Below are 21,468 nucleotides of genomic sequence, written 5' to 3'. Positions count from 1 at the left end.
CAATCATCATGTTTACTCAACGTCCAAACATCACGCATTTGACTAGAACAACAAAGCAATGATAAACATCCATTCATTACAAAAAATTTTGCAACATCGTACTGATTCAACCAATCAGTCAATGGAACTACTTTCAATTGCTCATTAGCTAAATCAAAACCAATAATGCGATCAGGTTTCCCCGCATTACAATATTTTCTAAAAGACCAGTACAAAAAATCATCAACAACCATTGTCGTGTTAACTAATCTACCATACACGCGATAGGGATTCTCACCAAGACCACCAATAATTTTCCACTTCCCAATCCTCAAAGAATACACATAATAACGTTGACGATAGTCACCAAACCGATCATTGCAACTGTAAAAATTAAATGAAGCGACAATCCTGTAGTCATCTATAGACGGTATGTAGCCAAACCAACATTGACGCGAAAAGCCTTGTTGACAATCAGGATTATTAATCTCGCAATACTCTTTTGTAGCAGGATTACACACAGAGAATAAAGAACTGGTTTTTCATGTTCCTCGAGCATAACAATATGCAAGCAAACAAGGCCATTAGAACTACCCACAATATCTACTTCCCGCAAATTTCGATCAAAACATAGAGAAAAACCTGAATCTAAAGGGGTTTTCAGATTATTCAGCTCATCATAAGGCAACAACAAAAATTTGAATGATTCACGATTATCATCAATTTTATTTCTAATCAATAATATGTATTGACCGGAGGAAGATGATGAAGAAAAATTGAGATGGGATTCAGCAAATTGACGATTAGAAATTGTAGAAAGCCATAATTTGGAAACTGATTTGAAGCGAATTAGGGTTTTTACCGGAAGTCTTGGGAGAATATGATCAATACTTGCTTGAGTTCAATTTTGGGGAAATTTTTGTAGGAATTTTGGAGGAAATTGGTATACTTTCGCATTAATAGTTTAGGGTGAAGTGATGAACGGAATGTAGGCCTACCTTTAACTTAGAGCTGACCAGAAATTTGAGCTGAGCCACAACATTGTACGAAGTATTTCGTGTCCAAATCCACAAAAAAAGTAGTTGGCTTTTGGGGCTGTATTTAAGTTTATAGCGTTTTTAGCTATGCTGAAACCCGTTCTATTTTTAAGCCGAGTCGGAGTTGATCACCTCTACTTTATCTTTGTGAGCTTGTACACTTGCAGAAGTTGCAAGAATAGATAGTATCATAGTGATACCTTTGAACACTTGCAATAATGGAAGATGGTAAAAAGTCATAATCGTATGCTCATACCCATTGGGCATACGAGTATTGTTCGAGTCAATTAATTTTTTGATTCATGATATTTTCAGTCAGAGGATTGAGATGAGAGGGGAGCCAAAGAAGACAAAACAATTTGAAAAAAGTAAAAAAAAAAATCTCAAGACAACAAACAAATGTCTCCGAAAAAGGTGTTCTTATTAGGTAGGAATTGTAACTTGCGACAACACATAAATACATTCCAAGATTCTATGTAGGTTCACCTAGAATATTTGTAGTTCATGCATAAATCGATAGCAGCAAAGGTAAATGGTGTCTTAAGGGACAAGAGTAACTAGGATCTTGGATATTGAAGAAATGCGTAATATCCAATATTGAAGCCTTAAGGGGAACTTCATCCACCAAAAAAGAAGGCAGTGGTTAACAAAAACTCTTTTTTCCACTTGATTGTTTCAGAAATTTGAACAAAAGTTGAGCTTCTTCATGACTTTTGCATAAGCTGCAGGCACAATCTCAGGTTTTCTGAGTCTTCTCTTAGACTTCTTTGACTGCATTAAGCAAGGAACTCATTTAAGTATGTTTAGTATTCAGATTATATTAACTACTACAAATGTCATGCAACAGCTCAAAAAACTGCAGAATAGGTAATAGTGATTAGTGAATGACTACAAAGTGGATCATAAAATACAAATTATTTCATAATTAGCATATTTTCTCTTACTCAACCTATCCATCCTAGTAAATCTTGTTAGCTTTAAATACATAATGAAAGTGAACGGCAAGAGAAAAATTATTAGGACTTGCTAAAATTGCACTGCAAAAACAGTTGATGTGATTAAGAATGAATAAGTAGTAAGAAAAACTAGGGCCCAAAGTGCATGTGGTGATGTGAGAAAGGATTTGTTTTTCTGTTTTTCCGCTTTCCAACTTATTAATCGACATTCCAGGTTAGATGGAAAGAAAGATCGAGGGTAAAAGGGCTAAAGTAAGAGCTCATAATTTTCCCGCCATTTGCTACCAAGCAGTAATACCCCAAGTTTAGCTGTCTACTTAATCCATAACATAAGATAGAGTTTGGTGGACCAGCAAAATAATCTATCCTAGTAGTCAATTCGCAAAAAAGAAACCTGACCAAGAAATAGGCAAAATGTTTAGCTGACCTTTACAGTTGACAACCCTCATGAGAACCAAAGAAAGAAGTCATAAAAGCATTAGAGAGAGAAAATGCAATCAAACTATTGCAGTTATGACACTTCCCAGTTTTCTCCCAATTTATCGTATGACAATTGCCAAGACCAAGGGTTGATGAATCGTTCTTCAAAAAGTAGGAATTTAATAACGATTCAACTGCAAAAACTAAATCTAATAGTCTAATCAAGAATCAGCTACTCTCAGTCGAATGATCCAGCTGAGAGCATATTTATAATGTATCAAGGCTTTCCCACTTAGTATAGACATTTTAGAAAAAAGCATTAATTTTAGAGAAACAAACCTTAGCAGGGCAGAGTCTAACAAAATCAATTTCAAATCTCACAGGGGGAGAGGGGGAGAGAAAAGGGGGGGGGGGGGGGGAGGAGGGGAATCTTACATGGACTTGCATGCTTGAACTGCGCATGTAACAATCTTAGTACCCAGCTAGAGACTAGCTTGAAACATAGATGCACTATGCAGAGCTTGTTCAGGATTAAGATACATTTTGTGCGCTACAGAGTACATATCAAAATTGAGAATTTCATTCTCTGTCATTGACTAGAGGATAAAGAGAGCATGTCATTATTTTCATACATAATCTTCTATATATTTTTGAGACCCCTTTCATAGGCTAACAATTTTGGTTCAGTTATCTGATACTTGTTCATTATACTTGTAAATTAAATAATTCTGCAAACAGATACTTTCCCTGACAGTTGTAGCAATTGAGCCATTGACAAAGTCTTAACACAAAGTCACCTTTTAAAGTCACTCCATTTCTCTTTCCTCCCTCACATATCCATACACTGCAACACATGTATCAACCAGTGATATAATCTGTGCTTGTTTTGGTTGACAAACAATATAAATCAGAAAGTAGAAGTTCCTAAGAAGTGGAAAACTCTAAGTTGGTTGACATAACACAAGAACTATCAGTAATTAGAAGTCCTTGGGAAGGCCTTACTTCCTACAATCAACCAAACAGTTGTTTACATCTACTGCAGGCATCAAGAGACCAGTAAAATTGATCCTTCCAGCCATTTTTGGAAAAGTCAATCATCCCCTATCTATGCTTCTAGTACTTGTTCTAGGTATATAACACTGGGACCAACTGATTTGTGTCCATTTGCAGAAATATCAAGTTCAAATGACAAGCTTAAACCCTAGGTATGAGGGCTGGCTTAAATAGTCTTGGATCATAACTCCCTACACAAGCTATAAAAATAGAAAACATTGGCAACCCTATTCTGGCTTTAGAATACAGTCCGTTATGTGCAAGACATAACTAGAATCATCTATGAGCCTTACCTACACTCAAGAAGTCTCTTCTTTATAAGGCTACAACAACTGCACTTCTAGTACTTGTTATATTCTAAACACCATGTTTATTACACTTCCAAGGATTCGAATCTAAACATTTACTATATCTTTTCAATGGCTACAATTCTCTATAGTCTATCTTGTTCTCTATGGGCCGGCTAACAATTCTATTCAATCCATGAAAAAAGCCTAGCAACACCAGCTTTCAGCAACAATTGTCAAGCATAAAAAAATAGACAGCAAATTTTTACGAATCATGAACAACCCATAGTCAGGGAAGCATACATTAGATAGAGCTGCATCACACTATTAACAAGCTCATTTTCTTATGCATATAAGCTGAAGTTAATAGCTTAACCAAATAAGCACCCATAAGGGTACAGCCATACCTTCAAATGTGCATTATGCCGCTTGCCTTCCCTCCATCGCCTAATTGTCCCGTCATTCAAAGTCTTGAATCTTCTCTTGAAAGACCTAATCGAGACCAATCAAGACCATTCATCATTGCAATAATCTAAAACATAATATCCACAAAAGGAAAACATGAAAGAACACTAGACAAGGTTAACCTACGAATAACCCTTAATCTTGATCTTCTTGACTCTTGAAGTAGCTGGTGTAAGCTTCTTCCACTTCTTCTCCTTGGATTTAGCCGAAAAACTCCTCACTTGCACATACTATATTCCACATAATATGACATACAAATAAAACTCAAATCAAATTCTCATCCATTAACAAGAAAGCATAATTATAACCAGAAGATTCTCAAATGTTAAATTTAACATTCATAAACACAAACCAATCAAAAAGAAAACCCTCATCAGATTTCATGTGCTTTCCCTCAATTCACAATCAATCATCTCAAAAATTAGTCTTAAATCAAAATTGCAAAAACCCTACATAGGATTCCTATCATTCATCAACACAGATTAATAAATAAAATATTAAATAAAACCCCAACATTTAAAAATCACAACTTCCCCAAAATCAACAAGCTTAATCACAAATTAACCCCAAAAAAATCGAAAAGAAAACTTACTGGAGGAGGAGAGAGCAAAAAGGAAATCCCATTTGTAGGAATCGGCAGAGAAGCAGGAGCATTGAAATGGGAGTGTAATTGGGAAGAAATTGTTGAAAATGGTGAAAATGGGCGCTGAAAATTGGAGGAAGACTGGTAGTAAAAGCGCTGAATTGAAAGAGAAGAAGAAGATGAAGAAGAAGAAGCTCTAATTGTTGTTGGGAGATGAGCCAAAGTCCGAAGCTTGGAACACCATCTCTGCATTGTAATTGATCTTAGTTTGCCTGCAGTATTTCAGCACACTATCTCTCTCCTCACTGCTAAAACCTATCGATGGTTTGTGCTTGAATTTGCTGGTTATGGCTGTTTGGGTTTGTGTGTTCTTTCTGGGGTTTTAATGGGCCTGTATATGTAATATGGTGCTCCAACCCAAGTTCAATCAGCAAACTCTACTTGAAGTTAGAATTTGTTATATATACCCGAGTATATCATACACCCAATTTATCTTAGTTTTTGCTCTTCATTTGATGATAAAATGAAAAACAATCATCAAAATGAGAACAAATACTAATGGGTATACGGTACACCTGGGTGTATTTAACAATTTCTCACCCGAGGAAGACCTCCAGGTGCAGTGCTCGTTTCAAATCCTCGAGGGTGATAGGAGCTTTCGACAAGGCCCAGTTAGCCCTATCATATTTTTTATTAAAAAAATAAAAAATAAATAAAATAGCAAACTCTACCAAAGGGTGAGTTGAATTTAACTTCCTGTTAACAAATTAAAGTACGAAGTAATTTTAAAGTTTGGAGTAAGGCCCTATTCACTTTACCTTATTTTTGCTGAATTAAAATCAATTTTACTAAAGTTAAATTATTTAATTTTAGAAAAACCCAGAATGTTATTTTTTTTATTTTTTTTTTATACTCCTTGCGACTTTTAATAAGTGCTTCATTTTTCCCCGAAAATAGCGTACATACAATGATACAACAATGTTCTCATTACCTTAAATTAATCTAATTAAAGTAGTTTTAAAAATAAGAAGAAAAAAAAAAAAAGTGAAATCGTTACTTACTCTACAGTTGGGTAATTTAGGCCCCATTATTTGGGCCAGTCCGACCAATCCTTAGGCCTATTGTCTACATATAACAATAAGGGAAACACCAATTGGTTTTACATGCATCCCTATGCAGCTAGGATACATGCAACACTAGTCCAATAAAAAAACAGCCCAATTGCTAAACACGCCTAAATGCCCCAAAACGAAAACGCGACCCAACCCAAACCTTTACTTCCCAAACGCAACCCACTCCAAATCCATATTTTGGTTTTCAATTTTTTTTTTTTTTTTTAAAAAAAAAACAGTTTTACTTCTCATTAATTTTTCAAAAATAAAATGCTGCAATTAATTTCTCTGATTTTCTCTTTCCAAACTTCATTCTCTCTCCTTTACATGATTTTATTTCACTAAGAATTGAAAAATCAACACTATATATACGAGAAGAGATGCAAAATCAAAAAGATTGTCCTAAAAAGGTAAATTTTCTCTGATTTTTGTCCGAATTTATGTAAATATTTATGAATATCACCGACTTTCGTCTTTAATTTTCGTCTGAATTTTTCGATACACTGTTCGAATTTTTTGTTTCATAATCTTATTAAAAAACCAATGCTTATGTTCATATTTTGAATGATTATGTTCACTTTCTAAAATGCATATGTTCATATTTTATGCCTATGTTCACTATCTGAAAAGCTAATGTTCACATTTAAGGGAACTTATGAATACGTTCATATTTTGCATGATTATGTTCTTTTTTTGGAATTTATTTATTCACATTTTTTTTTCATATGTACATATTTTTAATATTTATAATGCATATGTTTCATAATCATATTATTTTTTATTTCTTCAATTTCTATGTTCATAATTAAATGTCTTATATTCATAATAATATTTTATATGTTCATAGATAATTTCAAATATTCATGATGTAAATATGTGTTATTCATGAAATTTTCTCATTACGTCTGTTTATGCATATGTTCTCTTTCTTAAATGCATATGTTTATATTTTTTACGCATATGTTCATCTTTTAAATGCTTATATTCACTTTAAAGAAACCAATGCTTATATTTGGGCTGCATTTAAATGTTGTTGCAGCTATTCTAGCTGCACAAGCATGCAACTAAGTATATGTCGGGAAACACAATATACATTGAGGCCAAATAATAAAGAGTAAGGCCCCGTTCACTTTACCTTATTTTTGCTGAATTGAAATTATTTTTACTGAAACAAAATTATATTTACTGAACTTAAATTATTTTTACTGAACTTAAATTAATTTTACTGAACTGAAATTATTTTTGTTGATTTTCTATTATAATTCTTCTTTAAGAAAACTGAATTTTACTGAACTAAACTTATTTTTACTGAACTGAAATTATTTTTACTTAATATTATTTTTTTAAAGTGAAATGAATAGGGCCTAACTTTTGTATTGTACAGTAATTTACTGTACATCGGGGGGTCACTGTTATCAAATTTAGAGTCACTTTTACAATTTTTGATAATTTTTATCAATAAAACATAAATATTTTATAACTTTTATTTATGTCAGGGTAACTTTTATTCATATTATGGTAACTTTTGCTCATTTTAGAGTAACATTATAACGGATGTACAATATTTTAATGTACATCCAATTTTTTTTAAAAGTTTGTCAATAATGAAGAAGAATAATAAGGGGACCTCAACAAAATACTGAAATCCCCTCTATTTTGATTTCTAGTAACTTATTCAAATATTCAAAATTGTTCTGTTATTAGAATAGAATATAGAATAAGGTAACACAATAGGATTACTGGATTAGGATAGAATTTAGGAGAATAACTTAAGGAAAGTAGTCATTAAGTCATATGACTCATATCTAGATCTCCAACTACAAATAAAAATTAAAAAAATACTTTCCTTATTTCCTAATCCTGCCTTTTTCTTTTTAGTAGTATTTTTGAAACAATTTCCTAATTTTACCTAAAAAGTCTACGATAACTCTCTATATATATATACCTTGCTTATTTTTTTATTTTAGAATCACACAAATTCTCCGAAAGTTTATTTGTTTTTAGTTTCCACTAATACATTCCCATTATTAATTAGTGAGTTGAGTCGATCATGTCATACGGAGCAAAGCTACTTGATTTAAGAGTGTTCCGAGTCCGTCATATATCCCCTGATCTACCCTATGCACGCCGCGGACTGTTCATCATAAGCTTGGGTTCATTAAATGTAGAACCCTTGATTACGCCTTTTAAATTGTCTGCTATTTCTCTTTTTCTGTTATCCCTGCTGCGGATTTTCCTTATAGGCTGATTTTCGCATTGGATATTTCAAGGTTTCGTCTTCCTCCCGAGTCCGGTTACCATCACTGTATTAATTATTACGAGGACAATGGCAACGATAATATTGACGATGGTGATGACAATGGCAATAATGAATCAGTGAATATGGATATAGATGACAACACCCCTGAATTAGCCGCCCTCGATGTATATGACTTCCACGTCCTTGGGTCATATTATATGAATGCATGTCATCGAGGTAGCCCGGAATTCGAAGATATCGTACACCAGAGTTTTTTCAAGATTAAACCAACAATAGAGTCGATGCAACAAGGGGAGTTAGTCGAGTGGCTTTCAACTCATAAAAATAACAATACATGCTCAATTTGCTTTGAAAATATCTCTACTCAGATGGAAAACACAAGGTTTGTTCGTTGCAACCATGTATTTCACACCGATTGCATCATGAAGTGGCTTCCAAACAAACAATCATGCCCCTATTGCCGAGCCTCTACTTCAACCTTAATACTTTGTTGAAAAAATAGCAAACTCTATCCAAAAGCTGAGTTGAGTTTACCTTCCCGATCACAAATTAAGCTATGGAGTAGATTTAAGGTTTGGTGATTTCCCTAGTAACTATATTCTCATGAATTATATTCTCTCCCGTCCTATTTTGATACATTGGTGTTTTATACGAAGTACATAAGCTAAATATAGTCATGTGAATACTTGTTACAATCGTTTCAAATGTATTTTTCAAATATCAAATTTTTATACTTCATAATTTATACTTATTAAATATGCTGGTCAAATTGAGACATTTATTTTAAAACACAGATGATTTTCTTTATGTTGTTGATACTCCTTACGACTTTTAATAAGTGATTTATTTCTCTCGATACATTGTACATACAATGATCACAATTGTGTTCTCATTACCTTAAACTAATCTAATTAAACTAGTTTTAATAGGAAGGGAAAAAAAAAAAGTGAAATAGTTTCAAATAGGACGAAGAAGGAAGAAGAAAGAAGAAATGCAAATACTCTGTTAATTCATTGAACGAGTGTATTTCTTGCAAAGTTGCAATCTTGAATGTAGCATACTGATTCCCATCACATGAAAAAATTGGGTGTTCTTCATCTGTTGCTAAATTCTTGCTTCATTTCCCCTAATTTTCTCTCTCCTAAATTCCAACTATTTTCCACTTTACCCAGATGGAATACAAGCACCAGCAACGTCAACATTACAAACCCAATTCTCATTTCAATGGAAAATTGCTCCTCCATGGCAGAACTCAAGCAAATTCAAGCTCAAATGATGCGCAAAGGTCTAATCTTTCATGTCTTTCCTGTGAGTAGAATCATAGCCTTTTGTGCTCTTTCTAATAATGGTGACATGAATTATGCTCGTTTGATTTTTGATCATATTCCAAATCCAAATGTTTATATATGGAATACCATGATTAGGGGTTATTCTAGAGCTAAGAATCCTTTAATGGCTCTTTCAATTTTCCGCAAAATGGTTAGAGATGGGATTGAAATGGATGGGAGAAGCTTTGTTTTCGCGCTTAAGGCTTTCGAACTGTTTTCGGGTTTTCGAGAGGGTAGGGCAGTTCATTGTAGCATATGTAAAGTGGGTTTTGAATCAAGTGTGTTGGTGCAAAATGGGTTGCTTCATTTTTATGCTGATGGTGGGTTTTTGAGTTGTGCACGCCAAGTGTTTGATGAATGTCCTATGAAAGATGTCGTGACTTGGACCGCGATGATTGATGGTTATGTACAGAGAGATTCTCCTGATGAAGCTTTGAGGTTTTTTGATTTGATGCTGTGTGGTGGTGAGACAGTGCCTAATGAAGTTACTATGATCACACTGCTCTCGGCGTGTGCTCTTAAGGGGGATTTGGACTTGGGAAGGAGGATGCACTGTTATATAGAGAAATATGATGTGAAGTATACTTTGAATTTGATGAATGCCTTGTTAGATATGTATGTTAAGTGTGGTTGTTTAATGACTGCGAGAAGAATTTTTGAAGAGATGGAGTGTAGGGATGTATTCTCATGGACTAGTATGGTAAATGGTTTTGCAAAACATGGTGAATTAGATATGGCTAGGAAGTATTTTGATGAGATGCCTGTGAAAAATGTGGTATCTTGGAATGCAATGATTGCTGGTTATTCTCAGAATAATAAGCCGGAGGATGCCTTGGATTTGTTTCAAGGTATGGTGAAGGGAGGTTTGGTTCCCATTGAGGAAGCTACTTTGGTGCCTGTACTTTCTGCTTGTGCTCAATCAGGTTGCCTGGATTTGGGGCAATGGATTCATCACCATTATATACACCAGAAGCGAATTGAATTTAATGCATCTGTGGGAAACGCGTTGATAGACATGTATGCGAAGTGTGGTAGGATTGATATGGCTGAGGAACTTTTTCATGAGATGCCAAAGAGAGACTTGGTATCATGGAACTCCTTGATTATTGGGTATGCAGATCATGGGAATGCTAACATGGCTCTAATCCTCTTTGAGAGAATGAAAGATCAGGGTATTAAGCCTGATCATATTACTTTTATCGGCATTCTATCAGCTTGTAGTCATGCTGGTTTAGTTGCCAAAGGGCGGGAGCACTTTGCTGGCATGCAGCACAAATTTGGATTGGAGCCTAAAGCAGAACACTATGCCTGCATGATTGATTTACTTGGCCGTGTTGGATTGATAGGAGAAGCCTATGACATGATCAGAAAAATGCCTATAGAACCCGATGAAGCCGCATGGGGTGCTTTGCTGAATGCATGTAGGATGCACGGATATGCTGATCTTGGAAAATTTGCAGCTGACAAGTTGATAGACCTAAATCCGGAAGATAGTGGTACTTATGTACTTTTAGCAAATCTATGCGCTACGGAGAAAAGATGGGGTGAGGTAAGGAATGTTAGAAGTATGATGACAGAAAAAGGTATTAGAAAGACTCCGGGACATAGCTTCATAGAGGTGGACGGTGACTTCCATGAATTTTCAGCTGCAGATGATTCCCATCCTCGATCCAAGGAGATATACAAATTATTGAAGGATATATTTGTCATTACAAATCTGGAAGAAGATGTAGTATGCTCAAACCAGTCAATAGATTGTTTACAGAGAGAAGATTATTTGTTCCTTAATAATGGTTGAGTCTTACATGGAACAAGGAATATTTGCAATCTGAATCACTGTTTTGTTGTGTCTTCCAGAAACTTGAAGTATGTGCCTACAGGGATTTGCCTTGCAAGAGGCTGTTCAAGATTAAGAAACAGGACCGTGAATAATAAACAGAAAGGAGCATCAATGCAAAGTTAGACAAGCATGACTATTCTGAAACCTCTACCATGTCGACTTTTATGGGGGGTTTATCTAATCAATTTGTTCTATTGAGAGCTCATTGTGCTATGCATTTCACATGAGTTTCTTGTGGATCTTGGGATATAAGAGGACAAAGTTGGAATCTTTTGAGGATTAATAGGGTGGCATGTATGGGTTGTGTGGGCTGTGTGCAAAATTTACATATAACGTTCACAAATCACAGCAATGAACTTGGAGTTTCTCAGCTTCAAATTCCTTTGGTAGGGTAGTGATCATGTCTTTGATTGTCGAAGTTTGTGTTCTGCCTCATGGTTGACCATTGTATGGACTGTGCTCTCAAATGGAAAACTTCAGCTTAGATAATTGGTGAGAGAAATATCAATTGAAGAGGCTCATCGTGATGACATGATAAATTCATGATTTCTGGTAAGACAGCCCTGAAGATCCTTGGCTGATGAAAGGTCTGTCAGGAAGCAAATATCAACAGCTGTGATAAACTGTGACATTTCACCTTTGCCTTCTATTACAGATATAATTAGGGAAAGCTAAAGTTTGCCAGCAGAAATCCATGTACATTCAGGTAGGGCTATATGATGCAGAATGCTCAAGCTAGAAATGCATCTTTGAACAGGATATTATCGAGAAACTAAACTATGAGTTGATTTCGTTGAACACAGTATGGAACTTACAAGAGTGAGACTGATTAACTTGTTCTGATCTAGCATGTTTATACATCTAGTCCATGAAGAGAAGTCTAAGTTCATCTGTAAAACAAGAAAGTGTTCCCTCCATCAACAAAGTCTACATTCATATACTCCAAGTACTTGTCACCTTTCCTAAAATATTTTTTTATTTATGAATAATATTTGTATAAAGCATTTGAATTACGGATACAGGAATAATACAATTATTACAAAGGATATTCGTAAATTCATGTCACGACGTACATATGTCGTATATCTTAGTAACAAGACTTTAAGAAAATGTCACAACTGATTCTGAAAGTAGGGGAGTAGAATACAAGTCACTCCATTGTAAAGCTCATCGTATGTGCTCAACAAGTTCTATACCACAAAGCTATTCTTTCTCTTTCTCAGCATCATCAAAATTTAAACATACGAGTATTTCAAATCAGATGTACATTGCACGAGTCATGTCACTTTAAGCTGTATGTATAAATTATTAAAATTCTAAATTCTATAATGTTGTAAAAAGAATGAATGTGCCCGAGGCTGAATATGAGTTCAGTTCCTATTTCCTACTGAGTGCAATTTTCCCTTCCTTAGAAGCTAATGGGGATAGCAAAAAATAAAACCCTAATGAATGTTCCAAAACAAGTAGATTTGATTTACAATTAAACAGTATGTCCTGCATGGAAAAATTGCATGCACCACCAATTAAGCTCATCTTCGAAGAAACCCCATTGCCTGGTAGACATTATTAAGAGTAGTATCTGCTATATCCGTAGCTTTAGCTGCACCCTCTGCTAGAACTCCATCCAAATAACTAGGCTCAGACATGATTTCCTCATAACGTGCCTGGTAAGAATGGTGACAAGCAAATGAGTCCTTATGATGAAGGCTTCATAAACACATACTGTCCAACAAGCTTGCCATATTGTCCAATTATTCTTACAAGGAAATAATTTAAACTTCACTAACCTGAATGGGTTGTAAATGAGCAACCACTGCTTCTGTAATAAGTGGTTTGAATGTTCCCCAGCTCATACTTTGACATTCTTGGGCAACCTCCTGCCAAATTAAAATAAAGCAATTAGATAATCTGGGCTGGTGTACTTCAGATAACATTGACATTGCATATATAGTATCACAAGACCTGTCTAACAAAAGCACACCCATGGAGACTGCTTAAAGTTATACAACAAAGTTGCAACTAATGCTACCAGCAATTTCCTCCCCTTTTCTCCCCTCCCCTTCCCTATAACAGCTGCTGTTCAAACAAAAACTAAAAAAAGTAACATTGCACCATCTGTGTCGTATTAGAAAGTTGTGGTCATCGACATTGTTGTTATTTACTTATTTGTGCCTGGCCATAGCAGGTGTTTCATTGGAGAAGCCCTAAAGCAACACTTACAGCCCATGAAACTAATATGAAATAAAGTGTCCTAGAAATCAGTTTAGGCATTGGGCAAAAAAGTCTTCATTAGAATTACTTAATTAATAGCCACTTGCAACCAATATATCGAATCAAATGTGTCACTAAATTGTCCTTGACTTCTGATTTATTGAGAGTTGAGGATTTGCACTTTAAATCACAGGTCTAATGAAAACTTAGCACATCTGAAATCCCCTTACCCTGCCTGGGTAGCAGTCTTTCATCCTCATTTCTTTTTTGATGAGCTAAACCAACAAAATTACTAATTTAATGACGATAAACTAAAGTTAGCCACAGCCCACAGTTGCAATTTCGTGTGCTGGTTGGATTTTTTCTCGCTGCACCTTATGGATAGAACACCAGCCAAAACCTCTGCCTAAACGACGAATATGGTCCACGGTACATCTTAGGCTGATATCTCTAACCTTTGAAGTCCTCATCCTCTTTATACACTGCTATTCTTATTTATAATATCGGCCAAGTTTGGGGAGCCTACGTTTGAATTTTCTAAGGTTGGACATTCAAGTATAAAAAGGAACCAATGCCATATCATATGCTTGGATTTGTGATGGTCTATTGAATATTGTATTACCTCCTTTGTTTTGCCTGATACAAGCTGATAAATGCAGAGAAGGTTATTGCATTCAGGTCTGTCGGGGTTGTCAAATTCCAGCCTGCATCATGAATAAAAAAAAAAATTTACTTACAGAAGCCACTAAAATGCATTCACCTTCAACCTTTTTTTTTTTTTTTTTTTTTTTTGGGGGGGGGGGGGGGGGGGGGGCAACTCAGTGTATATGCAAAAACAAACCATGTAAATGAATCAGTTTTGCAACGTTTGATCTTATTTGCAATAACCTGCATGTATGAACACGAGAGTTAAGTCAAATGTAATTTATTGTTCACATATATATTTTTACGTCACATGAAATAGCACAAAGATCAATGATAAACATTGCATTCCAACCTCCGATTGGAAGGACTGCTTTGAGACATCATAATTTTAAATTACATGTGTATCACAGAATAGGAACACGGAACATATTAACTCAGCAATTATTAACTACAATTGAGACAGTCATATCAAGAAACATGTAAACACAGAGTAGGCAAGATTATAAACAATACTCACATCCTTTGGGTCCAACAGATTAATTCGAGACTGATCGGAAGGAGCAGATTTAGACATCTACATAGGAAGAGAGACAATTCATTAGAACAATTAAGCTCCAGCATTCAAGTAAAGATAAGCAGCAGTAATAAGACAAATGACACATAAAAATTTCTAACATTAATGGATTGTACATCTTGTTGAGAATTAATAGTCCAAACATGTGTAATGAATAGCTCCAACAAGACAAGAGGAGGATCTTTCTCTAACAACAGCAACTTTTCAGACTACTAAAAAGCAGAAACTCTTAACAGAAAAAATAAATTTGTAATAGTTCATGATCACAACTACACAAGTACACTTTTAGAGTCTATATTGTTAATTAAGAAGGTAATAGGAACCCTTGGAGGCTTCTGGGGAGCCTCTTAAAAACCCAATCAAGTAAAGTCGAACGAAACATCATCTCAGAATAATTGTCTATGGAACAAGAAAACCTGAATCTTTGAGATGAATAAAGACAGAACAGAAAAAATATTGCTAATTTGCTAGTATATAACAAACAATATGGTATACCTTTATTCTCTGCTGATTTGATCTATGCTATGAAAATTTGGAGATGTCAGTTCCTTATAAAAAGGAAGACAAGAGATAGAAAGGAATAGAAAGATGTTTAAGCCGGCAAGACATAAGCAATTGGCCACATCTCGCCCACAATCCCAATAACTTGTGATTAAATTTCAAAAGAATGCAATCAAGCATAGAGCTAGTCAGGAGGACTAATTGTACTCAAATAGCAATCACCTTTGAAAGACCATCTGTCAAAGACATCACCCGAGCTCCAGTTGGTGGAATAAGTGGTTCAGGTATCTGGTCAAAAAAATTATATGTCAACATGGCATGATAAACTACCAAAACCTTCAAATGAAGTAAGAAGCTTTGAATTTAATCACACATTCACCTTAAAGATTGAGCCCCCTCTCCTACATCCAAAATATGTAAGATTTGTGAGACGTCAATGGACTAACCAACTCAAAAGAGATAATTTACAAAACTTCACAGCAAGATGTTATGTGATCATGATTAAATGTTTACCCTCCCATTTTCTTCCATTTCCTTCCTCCGTACAAATTATTCACACGCTCAGCTAACTGTCTTGTCAATTCAAGATGTTGCTTCTGGTCATCTCCAACTGGTACAAAATCTGACTGCAAAGGTAGGCTGCCATAGCATAAGAATTATGCCAGTTCAGGCTAATAGAACTAAAGTCCTAAGTAAAATAATAAGAACTTGAGAAAACTAACATAATATATATATCACAGGGTTCACTGTTCACAAATGCAATACTCAGTATAAAGCATAACTGAGGTAGTGGAGAAAATTAACTTATTGATATCAAAGTTTCCCAAACCATATGAAATGTAGGCACACTTCAACAAACTAAGATATAGTAACCAGTATCACCCAAATTATTCACCCATGCTCTGGTGTGGTACACTGTACCCTCCTGACTCTTCTATGTTTCCATAACAATTCCAAGAGCTAGTATATGCATGTTTTAAGAACATGACTGTAGGAGGGTTAAAGCTCTAGCAGATCTTACCCACTAGCGAGGAACTTGAAGGATGGATCTAATCACTTTTATTGGTTATGCCCAAAACACTCTACATGAAGACAAACTATATTATGGATTATAACTTGGCAAATTTTATAAATACAATAAACTCACCTGATATAATAGAATATCAGCAGCCATGAGAACAGGATACGTCAAAAGTGCAACCCCAACATTTTCATCACCCTGCAGGTAAAAAAAATCAAATAAATCACAAGCAAGCAAAAGTAGTAGTATCATTAAGAGGAACAATTACCAGAATAGACATGAAAAAAATAGTTCTAGTTGCTCTTAAAATAGATACTTAAGAAACCATATTCATGCAGCTGATACTGTATAAAACCTAAGTCATTATTATATGTGGATCAGTGGATTTTATACTTTCACAACTGTACAATAGGGTACTATATGTAGTATCAAAGTTTCAAAGTTTGTAATCTTACTGAATGTCAATACTATCCTAGTTCACAAGATTGTTTAACTATATAAAATGAGGGCATAAGGATACAGCACCTTGCACTAGATGCCAATAAATGGGAGCAGAGAAAGTTTGGAAGAGGAAGTATACCGCTTTACGTGATTTCTCCTTAAATTGTATCATTCTATTAAGCCAGCCAATTGGTGTTGTAGAACTCAACAACCACATAAGTTCTGCATGTGCTCGGACATGAGATTGTACAAAAACTGAAGCCTGCGTCCACAAGTTTGAGTAGCTGTTTCTTAACTTGATAAAAGGTAGGGCACTAAATCAAAAGTTTTAGCATCTAGAACTAGTTCTTTCACCTTCGAAATGTCAACGCCACATGCCAAGTAAATAGCTGCTGTATCCTTCGTTGCTTTGGATAACTCCTTAGGATCATAAGGCAACGTTACCTGTAAGTTAAAGAAACATAATCTTGTAAAGAATCAATATTGGATGGATCAATGTGTCTGCTTGTAAAGAAACCTATCTATTATCAGCCAAAATAATGCTTCATCCCAATCAGGATCAACATAAACCTTGGAGAGAAGGTCAAACAGCATAAAGGAAGGAAACATTACAATCAGTAAATCAAAACTCACAATCAACACACAATGATAAACCTTAAAAACTATATTTGGTTCAATAATGGACCAAGGATATCAATCATCAATAAAGAAAAGACAAGCTGGCTCACATAATCCAATTTGCATTTGGTTAATTAATAGATGTACTAGAGAAAACTAATCAGGTAAATGCATGATATTCATATCTTATCAATGAGGAATGTGTTTCCCTACAAATAATGCTTAGCACAAGAAATATACTACATCCTGGAATGTTAATCATCTGCCCTTTTAATAAGGAAATGTACTGAAAATATACCGCATGAAGATCAACGATGAAGAAAAATGTTTCATAGGTGTCCTGCAAATAAACAATAGGAAAAAATGTCAGAACAGCCAGACCGCGCTGTTGTTTTTCAACAAAACCACAATAATATTTAAATCAGGCCCTTTACCGATAGAAACCATGAATCCCGTTAGCTGTATTCATTCAAAGAAAGGCATATAATTCTGTTCTATCAGACAATTATATGCAGCAACAGTTTATCAATAAATTCCATGTTATAGAGATAAGTAAATGAAATTGAGTACACCCACCTGAAGTGAAATCCAGTTTTTTATGGCACCAAGATAATTCCCTAAATGTAGAGCTCCAGTTGGCTGGACACCAGAGACAACTCGCTTCCTGTTGAGCAACAAGTTCATTAGGTGAAGTATGAATTAATGTGACCTTAATAGAAAATCCATTCAACCATATGAAGATTGAAGCCACAGGAGTAGTCCATAAACCTAGAAAGACCAACACTAATAACCAAAATAAATTCCAATGTTGATCGCCTTTCAATTACAACAGACCAAATCATATTTCAACAATCTGTACTTGTTACAATTACAAAGTTACTTTTTGTGAATCTATAGATGGCCGTTTTATAATAGTTTAACAATTACTCGGTCAGGAGGAACTGGTGCATTCTGATCATATGGGGGTAATGGGGTGAAGTTGCATAAATTTGATCCCTCTACCATATTGTGGGCAGAAACCTTATCTAAGGCATTCGACTTCAAGTAATGCTAATATCAATGTCGGTGATGTTCCTCAATATACACTAGATATAATCAAACAAAGAATTAAACAAGTCCAACATAAACTACATCATCATCCTAGGAACATATTCTTTTATAACTACATTGAATCTAAGCTGCATTACCCTAGTAGTAATATCAAATTAACACCAAAATCAACTACTAGTAAATTGATCAAGTAGTCTCTAATAATCAAATAAGCAATTGAAAATAAATAATTATCAAAATTCCAATAACAAATACAAAATAGATTCTGGAAAGGGAAGGCGGAGATTACTTCACCGGAGGCGGCGAAGGCGACGAAGTTTCAGGTTGCGAAACAACGGCGCTACAGAAACAACGGAAGGTGCATTGAGAATTGCGCTTCAAAATTGGACCAGAATAAGAGCTGCCCCAACCAAAAAAACAAATTAATAACAAAAAATAAACCAAAATAAATGAAATTGAGAAAGAGGAGAGAGAATATACAGTGAAGAAGTGAAGCGAGGAGAGGAGTTGGGAAATGCGAAGAGGTGAGAGATGAGAGACCGGCTCATTCTCTATCTTCGTCAAAACTGTGCTGTGAAGACTGAAGATATGGATTGTGGATGCGTATAACTTGTAATATGAGATTGAGGGTACAAATTTTTTTAGTTTCAACTCAATGCTTGTAATTTTTATTTTTTTTGAAAAAAAAAAAAAAAAAAAAAAAAAAAAAAAAAACAAAGGTTTGAACACATTGATATTGGGTAAGATGATCATTAACATATATCTAGTCAATAACATATACAAACATACCTATTACACAAGGCCTCGTAATTTTAGGTGTTTTAAATTGTGCAAAACACGAATAATAGGCTCGTTTTGTGTTTAGTATCTCCTAAAAAGGAAAACTTGTTTATAATTTTCCCAAAAACTATTATGGGTAAATGGTACGTATAGTACTTGCAATGCATTTGATAATTTGATTATTATGAAATATGTCTAGCGTAAAATTATGAAAAATGTGTACGTAGACAAAGTAAAACAATAGAAATTATCAATTTTACTTGTTTTACTTGTAGTTTCAAGTCGGATGGGAGTTAGTCTCCTTTTTCCTCTCTAAAAAAAAAAATTAATTGTTGGTGGTATTGTGCAAAATGAGTACAATAGTTGGTGGTATTTTACAAAATTTCCTTGATTTTATACTGATATTTTTTATTTATATTGTTATTATTCCAACGAGATTTTCGATGGAGAAAGAGGGAAATAGAAAAGATAGTATTTTTTATTATTATTATTATTGATTTTTATACTGTTCTCGCGCCCTTGGTATGGTCCATACTTAGTGGCTAGTAGCAGCCCATCACGCATTCACGCGGTCACGCCTCCTTTGTTAGTTATCATACTCTTATTCATACCCTATCAGGGCGTTTGGCATGTGGGGTAGAGATAAGATGGATAAAAGGATAAGATAAGAATAGAGAATAATGGGTGAATTGGTGAAATAGGGATAAAATAAAGTGTAATCGGTATAAATTATAGGAATAGGAATAAAAGTAGAATAAGTAACAAAGTGAGAAATATACCCTTATGAACTTTATATTCCTCCTCTATTTCATTTCATTTTTTTTTTCCTTTAAGGGTACCTATGTCATTTTAATTATAAACACTATTCCTCCATCCTTATACCAACCCCCTTAGGTATAGAAATTGAAGGATAAAAGGGGTTCTAATCCTTATCCCATCCTCTCTCTAATTCTATCTCTATAAACAAACATGAAATTTAATAAGTATTAACCACTGCTAGGTATGGTCCTTCTATCCAATAGTCCAATACCACAATATAAAATTATTATTTTTTCCTTTCCTTTCCTTTTTTTTCCCTTTCCTCTTCATCTTCTTCCTCCCTTAAACCCTTTCCCCACCTCCATGGATAGCTCCCATTACCGGCTAAACCTCCGCCCACCACACCTTCACCTCTAACAGCAAGAAACCCATCCCACCAGCTACTATCTTGGTCGAAATCCAAAAACACGCAACTACCTCCGTTAAAAATCACCGGAAACCACCCAAAAAACATAACCCAAAAACGAGAGACACAAACTTATGGCTCTTGCCATTAAAAACGGTGAGTTCTATGCTAGAAATCGTCTGAGTTCGGTCGAAATTAACGACGGTAATTGTTTGTCGGTGCTCAGTTATTATTAATTTCTGTACTATTATTATTAGTTTGTATACTGTTATTATAGTGTTGAATACTGTTATTGAAAGGAGAGAGACTACATTTTTACAACATATGTAAGTAATACGTGAAATTACATTTTTGCCCCCGGTATGGGCCCAACTATAGTAGTCTATCACTACTCTTAGAGGCCGTTTGGTTGGGGGTAATCAGGAAAGGGAATCGGAATCAACTGGCTCGATTCCCTTTGTTGATGTTTGTTTACCACTTTTAATCATTCCCTTTACCCTCCCCATTACCCCAAATCCTTCCAACTTCATTCCCCACCCCCCCTAAGACTTTCCCATTCCCTTTCCCTACCCACCTTCACACCACCACATCACCACCGGAAAACCATCCCAGACCACCGCCGCCCCTCCCCGACCACCGCCCTCCCCTCCCCCGAGCCTCGCCGACCTCCCCTCCCTCGAAAAAACCTCCCTTAGCCTCGACCTCCCTTGACCCCGAAAACCGCCGCCCAGCCTCCCACCACCCTCGAATCCCACCACCGCTAGGGTTTCGAGGGTGGTGGGAGGCTGGGCGGCGATTTTCGGGGTCAAGGGAGGTCGGGACTAGGGTTTTGCGGGGCTAGGGGAGGTTTTTCGGGGGAGGGGAGGTCGTGGCTCACGCAGCTAGTGGTGGCGAGGGGAGGGGAAGGGTGGCGAGGGGAGGGGGAGAGCCGACGAGGGGCAGGGGAAGGCCGACAAGGAGTTTGGTGGCTGAGAAAGATGAAATGTGTGGTGGTGTGGTGGTTGTGGTGGTGGGATTGATTCCCTTTGTTTTAAAAACAAACAACAAAGCCAAAAAAGGGTATTTTCATTCCATTCTTCTCCTTTTCCTTTGTTCATTCCATTCCGATTCCCTCATGCGAACCAAACGGCCCCTTACTGTTA

At 35.6% G+C, this 21,468-nt stretch overlaps 2 protein-coding genes and 1 pseudogene across 2 annotated transcripts; 1 reads left to right on the top strand and 2 right to left on the bottom strand.

The window, feature by feature from the left end:
* Window positions 1-1,416: 1,416 nt before the first annotated feature.
* LOC145569435 (uncharacterized) lies at window positions 1,417-5,150 on the bottom strand. Its single transcript, XM_081628775.1, has 4 exons — window positions 4,790-5,150; window positions 4,324-4,427; window positions 4,140-4,224; window positions 1,417-1,787 (listed from the first exon to the last, which is right to left on the bottom strand). Exons 1-4 carry the CDS (start codon window positions 5,030-5,032, stop codon window positions 1,692-1,694), a joined length of 528 nt encoding a protein of 175 aa, XP_081484901.1. The 5' UTR covers window positions 5,033-5,150; the 3' UTR covers window positions 1,417-1,691.
* Window positions 5,151-9,212: 4,062 nt separating this feature from the next.
* Window positions 9,213-11,569, top strand: LOC145569434 (pentatricopeptide repeat-containing protein At2g22410, mitochondrial pseudogene; annotated as a pseudogene).
* Window positions 11,570-12,602: 1,033 nt separating this feature from the next.
* Window positions 12,603-19,016, bottom strand: LOC145569432 (tryptophan--tRNA ligase, chloroplastic/mitochondrial-like). Its single transcript, XM_081628774.1, has 15 exons — window positions 18,862-19,016; window positions 18,671-18,781; window positions 17,908-17,995; window positions 17,630-17,671; window positions 17,068-17,157; window positions 16,853-16,975; window positions 16,399-16,470; window positions 15,765-15,877; window positions 15,631-15,652; window positions 15,474-15,539; window positions 14,694-14,750; window positions 14,373-14,419; window positions 14,154-14,235; window positions 13,108-13,197; window positions 12,603-12,984 (listed from the first exon to the last, which is right to left on the bottom strand). Exons 1-15 carry the CDS (start codon window positions 18,927-18,929, stop codon window positions 12,850-12,852), a joined length of 1,206 nt encoding a protein of 401 aa, XP_081484900.1. The 5' UTR covers window positions 18,930-19,016; the 3' UTR covers window positions 12,603-12,849.
* Window positions 19,017-21,468: the final 2,452 nt, after the last annotated feature.

The sequence above is a fragment of the Chenopodium album genome, chromosome 11 (genome assembly GCF_948465745.1).
Source record: "Chenopodium album chromosome 11, dcCheAlbu1.1, whole genome shotgun sequence".
Classification (NCBI taxonomy): Eukaryota; Viridiplantae; Streptophyta; class Magnoliopsida; order Caryophyllales; family Amaranthaceae; genus Chenopodium; species Chenopodium album.
This window is presented reverse-complemented; position numbering and strand designations above follow the sequence as displayed.

Excerpts from the sequence above, each read along its gene's own strand:
- LOC145569435 (XM_081628775.1), bottom strand. The coding sequence starts at position 5,032 with ATGCAGAGATGGTGTTCCAAGCTTCGGACTTTGGCTCATCTCCCAACA. Across the intron at positions 4,225-4,323 it reads ATCAAGATTAAGGGTTATTC|GTCTTTCAAGAGAAGATTCA; the intron begins GTAGGTTAACCT and ends GGTCTCGATTAG. Across the intron at positions 1,788-4,139 it reads GGCATAATGCACATTTGAAG|TCAAAGAAGTCTAAGAGAAG; the intron begins GTATGGCTGTAC and ends TGCTTAATGCAG.
- LOC145569432 (XM_081628774.1), bottom strand. The coding sequence starts at position 18,929 with ATGAGCCGGTCTCTCATCTCTCACCTCTTCGCATTTCCCAACTCCTCT. Across the intron at positions 15,653-15,764 it reads AAATGGAAGAAAATGGGAGG|GAGAGGGGGCTCAATCTTTA; the intron begins GTAAACATTTAA and ends TTTTGGATGTAG. Across the intron at positions 14,751-15,473 it reads TGACAGATGGTCTTTCAAAG|ATGTCTAAATCTGCTCCTTC; the intron begins GTGATTGCTATT and ends CTTCCTATGTAG.